The 7,944-nt window shown below is 43.5% G+C and overlaps 1 protein-coding gene across 6 annotated transcripts in view; it reads right to left on the reverse strand.

The window, feature by feature from the left end:
• Nucleotides 1-1,038, reverse strand: part of SLIT2 (slit guidance ligand 2) — a 383,740-nt gene extending 382,702 nt beyond the window's left edge. For all 6 annotated transcript variants that reach the window (XM_044681359.1, XM_044681361.1, XM_044681358.1 and 3 more), the window contains exon 1: nucleotides 535-1,038. In XM_044681359.1, coding sequence (XP_044537294.1) covers nucleotides 535-713 — 179 coding nt within the window. In that variant the 5' untranslated portion in view covers nucleotides 714-1,038. The remainder of the gene's footprint in view (nucleotides 1-534) is intronic.
• Between the last annotated feature and the right edge of the window lie 6,906 nt (nucleotides 1,039-7,944).

The following is a 7,944-nucleotide window of genomic DNA, read 5'->3' on the forward strand; positions in this document are numbered from 1 at the left end:
CCCCCACCCCCGCCCGCGGGCCAACTCGAGATTGAAAGTGGGAGGTAGAAGGTAGTAGAGAGAGGAGAGCCAAAAGGAACAAGCCTAATACACATTCCATAAACCTCAAGACCAGCTCCACAGCACTTGGCCCTCACTCCTCTTCCAAAGCTGCCCCCACAGCCTGCGCAACCTCTTCTCTCCCCAAGCTTAGGTAGGAAATGCAGGGTTGGGGGTGAGAGGCGGGAAAGAGGGAATGCCAGTGAGTGGAACGGTACTCTTTCTTCAGTGCAATTCCTTCTTCTGGATCATGCCTAAGGATTCATAAGAACTGACCTTGGGCAAATCATTTATCCTCCCTGGGTCTCAGTTTCATCATCTGTAAAATGAAGTGAAGAGTCTGCTCCAGCTTCACATCTACGATACTATGAACTGTCCCGTTCCAAACTCTTGGGGGTAAGGGAGGGAGGTGGAAGAGGATGGAAGTGGCTGGTACGGGGATGGCAAGGAAGATGGAAGGGGGTTGGGAGGAAAAGGATGGGGTGCGTTACTCACAGCCTCTCCGTGTTGCGAGGGATATTCCTCGGCACGCTGCGCAGCGCCAGCCCATGACAGTCTACGGTGCTCCCGGAGCAGGAACACTGCGCCGGGCACGACTGCGGCGCCACCTCGCTCAGAACTACCAGCACTAATCCCAAAGACAGGGACAGCTTCTTAAAGCCGAAGCCACACATCTTCCTCCTCCTGTCTCTCCTTCCTCCAACAAGCCTTGGAAGACACTACCCCACCTTCGCCCCCAGGGAATAATCCAAAAAAACGGAGGTACAGATTCAAAGCGTTGAGCCAGAGGGCAGTTTCCACACACACAAGAAAAAAAATAAAGAAAAATATAATAGCAATAAAAATAATAATAAAAGCACCGCAACACACGCACGCGCCTCCCACCCCCTGCTATCTCCACCCCTCCGCCTGGCGGGCGCGACTTCGGGAAGTTTAGGTCTGCGATGATCACACTGTACAGTGCCCGATTTCACTTAACACCAAGGTTTCTGAGAGTCCAGCAATAAGTCGGAAGGTTTACACGTCCCCACTTGTCCTAGGATCAAGTTGGCGGTAAAAGCAGCCCAAGACTCCTTTTTCTCTTCTGATGGCAAAGATGATGCAGGACGAGTCTGTGTATGTGTCTGCGTGGGGGTCTGTGTCCAATCTGCACATACACTACACGCTCATCCCCCGCAAATCAGAACGGCTGTCTCAGGTTATCGATTGTTGGAGGCGTGTTTAAGAGTGAGTGTGTGTAAGGTGTGAGGAAGTGAGAAGGTTAATTAAAACGGGGGTGGGGGTGAGGGGGAGGCAAAAAATGCCCCTGCCACAGAAACAAACTCGAGTCCTCGGAGCTACCAGCCACACAATCCGCGTTTGCCTACAACTGCACGCTTCCTGCGAAACTGCATTGCGACCAGTGGCCACCACAGAGAACCACACAAGCAGTCCGTGGATGGCAAGGTTAGGTTCCTGGGCTAACCGCAGCTCAGTTCACGCACTCTTCCTTCCCCAACCTGCAGCCCCAAGAGCAATGCTTTCAGTCTCACCAGGCCAGTAGGGAGGTTTGCAAAACGCACATGCACTTCGGTGAAGAGCAGAGATTCTCTAATCAACCTTCCAAACCTCTTCGAGACCCAGTCTGGAGGCAGGGAAAATTGTCAGATGGTATTCAAACAGGAGGGACGAGTCATTTCCCAAAGATAGGCTTCTTGGTTTTCCTGCTCTCCACCACCTCTCTGTGGGGAGGAATAAGAAGGCCAAGTTTAGCAAGAAATGTTCTTCAAGACGGAATGGGTACAGACTTTGGGAGCTGATTTTCAAGAGGTAGAGCTATTTAGGTTAAACATTCGGCTAGAGTGATCCAGTGGTCTTGCGTGGCAGTATTACCCGCAGCTGCGGGTTGTACAAGCAAGCGGAGCTGAAATGAATTGAGAGGAAAAGACAGCGGCTGAATGTCGCGTGTGTATGTGTGACCTCCCCCCACCCTCGTTTCCCGGATACTGTAGCTCTGCAGCAGACACCTGATGGGAAAGGTAGAAACAATCTAGTTGAACCAGATGAGGGGGGTTCCTAGCCCTCGGAGAGGATACCTTTGTAGTCACCCGGGAAAAATAAGATGGTCCTTTTAAAGTCCAGGAACTTTTCACTCCCTTTGATCTTGTCTCCCGGCCCCCTCACAACCTGCCCGGAAAGACGCCCCAGAAAGATGAGCTGTCCGCAATTCCCAACAGTGCACCTGACTCTGGGGTTTCAATAAGGAGCAGCTCAACTGGTTCCAATTTCTTCAGCTCTCCAGTCTGCTTTTCCCTCCTCCAGAAAGGGAGTTTGGGGAGGAGGAGGTAGTCCACGGGTGGGGTGGAGGGAAAGGGAGGGGGCTCGCTCTTCGGGTTCCCGAGACCCCAGCCAAAGTCTAAACAATAGGACGCAGCATACACCAGGCGGCCAAGTCTCCGATTCCCCAAAGAGGCAAAGGTGGGTTTGTTGTGGCAGGAGTTGTTTGCTGTTGCAGCTGGGCGCTGCACTGTGCGTGTCTTGCAAAAGGACAACAAAAACCCAGGCAAATGCTTCTCAATCAAGCCTGCTGGCCCGCTCTGGAGATTCCGCTTTCTCTCTCAGCACACAAGGTTTGCCCGGGAAGAGCAGCAGCTTTTTCTTGCGCCCGGGAACAACACCATCATCACCAGAGCCATCCTTCTTCCTCTCCTCCTCTTTTTGACCACGTTTGTCTGCTGCTGGGCTGCCGCCTCCGCCGCCGCTGCTGCCTCTGTGGCTGCGGCCGCTGCCGCTGCTGCTGCTGCCGCCGTCGCCGCCGCAGCCGCCACAACTGCCGCCTCCGACGTCCGGGCACTTCTCAAATAAATAACACCGAGTGAGAAGTTAACCACGCACTGTTCTTATATACCAGCGGCGGAACCCCCACCCCCTCCGGCCACGCCCAAAGTCACAGGCGCGGAGCTCACTGGCTGGGCAGCTCCAGAACCCTGAGTACCGCGCTGGGAAAGAGGTGAGAGCGCTAGGGAGAAAGAGAGGATGAGAGTTGGTTGCGGAGGGCAGCTGAGCAAGGTCAGGGATGGCACACACGAACACACGCGCCCATATACAAATATACGTCAAGTTAGGGCTAGAGAGAGGTTCTTCCATCTCCAGCTCATTCAGCCTCAGAGAGATGACCCGATGGCGTGCATGGGTTGAGATCGCCTTTGCTTTAGCGAGAAAAGGAGCAAGCTTTATTGAACTACTGCGAAGAAATACTCCAGGCAGTCAATACTGCAGCTTTTACCACATGTTCCTGAAGGGGATCGCTCAGCGTTGGCAAACACATTATGCACCCAAATCTACAGAAGTAGATCTGTAGGAGAACACACAGAGTCACACACAAACCTAAAAGCACGTGTATATTTTGGAGTGCTTTAAAGTTTAAGGTTGCTACAAGTTCAAAAGCGATGCCTCCATCCCCCCTCCCTCAGCCCCTCTTCCCTTATTCTTCCCTCTACAAGCTAGCCTCTTCCGCTTAACCCCTTCTCTATATTCACACTCTTAACAGTACACACTGTTGAGATCCCGACCCTTTGAAGGACAGTCTTAAAAATCAGAGATTGGTAACTGGCCAGTGATTTTGATCTTTTCCAGTTAAACAAACAAACAAGCGAGCAAACCACTGTAGCCAAGTACCCTTTATCTCAAGGTTTAGCTTTGGATTTTTTTTCCCACTTTCTTTTTGAAAGAGTTTCTTTGCCACTTCCTTTCTTTGGAAGCTGTCCAGCCTGAAATCTTGCCCAAGGACTACAGCAGCAGTCACCTTCATCCTTGCATATAGCCTTCATACCTTTCATACTACGATCATATTCTAGTCTCTCTAATTATTCTGTTGTTACTATTGTCTATTGGTTTATGTGCATATTTCCCCACCTCCCTCCCTCTACCTTCCAGATCATAAATCCCAGACAAGAAAGAAGCAGATCTTAATGACAAAACCTTAAGGTTTTTCCCTATGCCTAGAATAAGCTTTATATAAGGCACACTTTATTTTAATAAAGGTTTGACAAATAAATGATGAATGAATGAATCTTAGCAAATGATCTTTGACATGATATAAACTCCTTCAGGGTAGGAATAAATTTTTTTTAGCGGTAATTCAGCTACAAAGTGCCCTTTCTGGAGTAGGTGCTTATTAAATATTCTTTGAATGGATTGGATTGGATATGATTCTAAGAAATGAACTGGCTTCTTCCACTAGGAAAGGAAATGTATCTTGATGTATTCAAACTACTTTATTAACTTTATTTGAGATTTCTGAAATCCGTAGGTTTGTTGGTTCCTTTTGTAGAGATATAATCAACCAAGATCTTCCAAAAATGTTCTTGAGATCTCTCCTGCTGAAAAATACCAAATAATTTTTCCATATAAGCTAGTTAGAGACTCTACTTTGCTCCTCTGAGATTCTTATGACCTCTTTTATAGCTATGTACATGGTAACTGGAGTACTCCCATTCCTAATTTAATGTTCTAGACTTCATGGGCCCTAGTAGCCACAATTATTTGAAGAGTTCAAAACACTTAATATGTATTGTCTCACTTTTCCTTTCAGAACTGTTTAAGCAGATTTCCAAGTGTAGTCTTATAAGATCCTTGAGGATTAGAAGGAATTAGACAGTCATCATACCTATTTCACAAACAGGATCACAGGCTGTGGAGATCACCCAGGTCAATTGTGCTCATTTTAGAGATAAAGAAAATGAGGCCCAGAGACATTAAGTGTCTTGCCCAATATCACACAGGCAATAATAGAGCTCAGATTTGGACCAAGATCTCCTATTAGAAAACAAGTGTTCTTTCTACTCTCACACTAGGAACACAGAAAGATTATCTTGTTCTAGGTTACATAGGAAGTATGAGTAGGTGCTAAGGAGTCCTCCTTCCCCTATCTGCTGGGGTGGGGTGGGGGGAATTGTTTGGCCTATCTCTCTAATAAAAAAAATTGCATAAAATATTGTCTTTTTCCCCCCTTAAACTCTTACTTTCTGTCTTAGTAACTACTCTAAGACAGAAAATCAAGGGGGTTAGGCAGAGGGAGTTAAATGACTTGCCCAATGCCACATAGCTAGGCAGTGTCTGAATTCAGATTTGAACCCAAGGCCTCCCAATTCCAGGCCTGGCACTCTGTCTACTGTGTTATCACGCTGCTCCTAAAATATTTTCTTAACAGTTTAGTTGACAACTATGAACTTTGTCAAGCACCAAAAAGATAGTAGATTCAGCTATCATATAAATTGAACTTTTATATGCTCCAACCCAATTAATGAATTCTCTCTTTCTAAAACACACACCCCAACACATACCTATAACCTCTTTTTGAACACATCTAGGAATAAGGTCAGTAAGTCAACAAGCATTTGCCCTGTGCCAAGCACTATGCTAAACCAAAAACAGTACCTGCCCTCTAGGGACTTACTTGGAGAAAACTAGGCAGAAAGAAGCTGCAATGCAGAGACTAGAGGGAGAAGAGGTGATTCATCAGGGCACTCAAAGATATCTAATCTAATAAATTCCACTGGACTGTCCTAATTGTTATGAAGTTCCTATACTAAATCAAAATTTTTTTTCTACTTCAAATATCCTTTGCCCCTAGTTCTGCCCTTTAAATTAACACAAAAGAAGTCTACCCACCTTATCCACAGAATAATCCTTTAAATATTTGGAGATAATCACTTGTTTCTTCCCTCCCTTTCTTATCTTTTCTCAGATAAACCTCCTTCAATCATTTCCCACACAATATGGTTTTGTGGCCTCTCAATATACCACTTGAATGCCTTTGGAGTACAATTCATCAGTGATGACACAGAATTTCCTTTTCTAATGTGTTATTTGTCAATGCACATATTTGTATTTTACGATTACCATCCATTATTTTTGGTTTTGCCAAAAGAAAAGTCCCAAACAAATATTTAGGCATTATATTTTTCTACCACTAAATAACTAACATAAATTGTGGCCACGTGTTGTTTGTTTTATTAATGGTGTGAAATTTTATATAGTTGGGCACAGAAGGTATTACAGGTCTGAGTAGAATTCATTTTAAAAAACAGCAAAGCTATAACTAATTATAATTTAAGAGACACGGCATGTTAATTGTCCTAGGTCATCAACTTTTAAGTTAACTTAACAGAAATGTGTATGAAAATGATATAGTTACTTTTGTTTTTCCAAGTATTATTTCATTATTTGTGTAGTGTTCTTGTAAGATGTAGAAGGTAATGTAATCTAGAGCAACATTAATTTCTAACTCCTGATTCAGTGAGTTTAACTTTACCACAAAATTGTGATCTCGGTGTTTCTTTTTGATTCTCTAATACCCAACATGGCTAACACAGTCTGTGGTGCCTATTGTCACCACATGAGGTCTCCATAAATCCTGACCTGGATTAGCAGACATGGAATCGGCTGTAGTCTATATTAAAGCCTTTTCTGTTATTCTGGGAATGAATCCAGTCACTATAGTAATTTAAAAAATAATACAAGGCTCCCAACAACTCATACCTCAGGATAAAAAGAATTTTAAAAGGTTATTTTTCTTCATCTTCATGTTTTTAATGGGACTGAGGGAATTGACAATGTGGTCTGTGATTAATAGCAGAAATTATTGCTTTTTTAAAAAATTTTCAACTAAACTTTTTTCCTCCCTTTTTTTTTTTTAGGATTTATCAGCTTCATGACACATTTCAATGAAAACAAAAACACTCTGTGCTTGTCTCCTCAAAGATGAAAAAACATTGTATCTATTATCTCATTTGCCAGCCCAATACCCATCAGCATTTAAAAAAAAATGTAGGCTCTGCTAACACTGGAGTAAGTTTCAAAATCTCCAGTGCCTGGGGCCACAGCAGTCCTATATATACATACATACATATATACATACACACATACATACACATACATATGTGTGCATACTATAAATCTCACTTGAGTTGGTGGAGATATAAACTGTTCAATACCACCCCACATACACATTCTTCAGCTTCTCCATCACCATCACTTTTGGAAGAAAAGGGGTCATAGTGGAAAATTCCCACACCATTTCAGGCTAATAAATATAGAAATGCACATCCCTAGAAAAGGTTTATCTTGAGAAGATTCCCTAGAATTTCCCTAGTTTGGTAAAGAAGAAATATTTTGAGGGGGATGGTGAAAAGAGATAGACACAGAATAGGCAAATAAGTTCCATTATTTGGCATCCACATAAAACTGATAGCAAGACTTAAAATATTATATAAATTTGTATGTTATTTTTGGACTCTTTTGGCACCTTCAGTTTCAATGGGGTTTTGATCATTTTCACATGCCAGACACCCTCTAGGGGGCACCAAAATATTTACCAGGCAACTCCATGATGGTGTAGCATATTCTTATGGTCGACTCTAGGGCTGGAAGAGCATTTTATAGGTAGGAAACCGGGGCTATATGACTCAGCCAAGGGATTAGAGCTAGAAGAGACATTATAGATCATTTATTCCAATGTCTTCGATTTTACAGACCAGAAAATAGCCCCAGAGAGGTGAAATAACTTGCTTAAAATCTCACAGTAGCCAAGGTGGGATTTGAACCCAGGTGTTCTAATTCCAAATCCAGTTCTCTTTCCACTACATCATGCCAAATAAACAAGAATCAAAAATAGAAAGGACATTGCTGAAGTTAATTAGTTTTCCATGAATTCCGTTTTATGAATTATATGTGGCATGGATGCTATGTTTATTTTTCGTTTTCAGACTGGGTTACTACTTTAGTTAATGTTAATGTATTACGAATGGTGATCAAGCCAGTTATACTGAGTTCTATTGTTTTTAGGTATGTGGAGGAAATAGTAATCCTGTTGTAGATAGAAAATTCCGAGTGAGTATGTTCTGAACATTTCTAATGTTTTGA

Source organism: Gracilinanus agilis, chromosome 6 (genome assembly GCF_016433145.1).
Source record: "Gracilinanus agilis isolate LMUSP501 chromosome 6, AgileGrace, whole genome shotgun sequence".
Classification (NCBI taxonomy): domain Eukaryota; kingdom Metazoa; phylum Chordata; class Mammalia; order Didelphimorphia; family Didelphidae; genus Gracilinanus; species Gracilinanus agilis.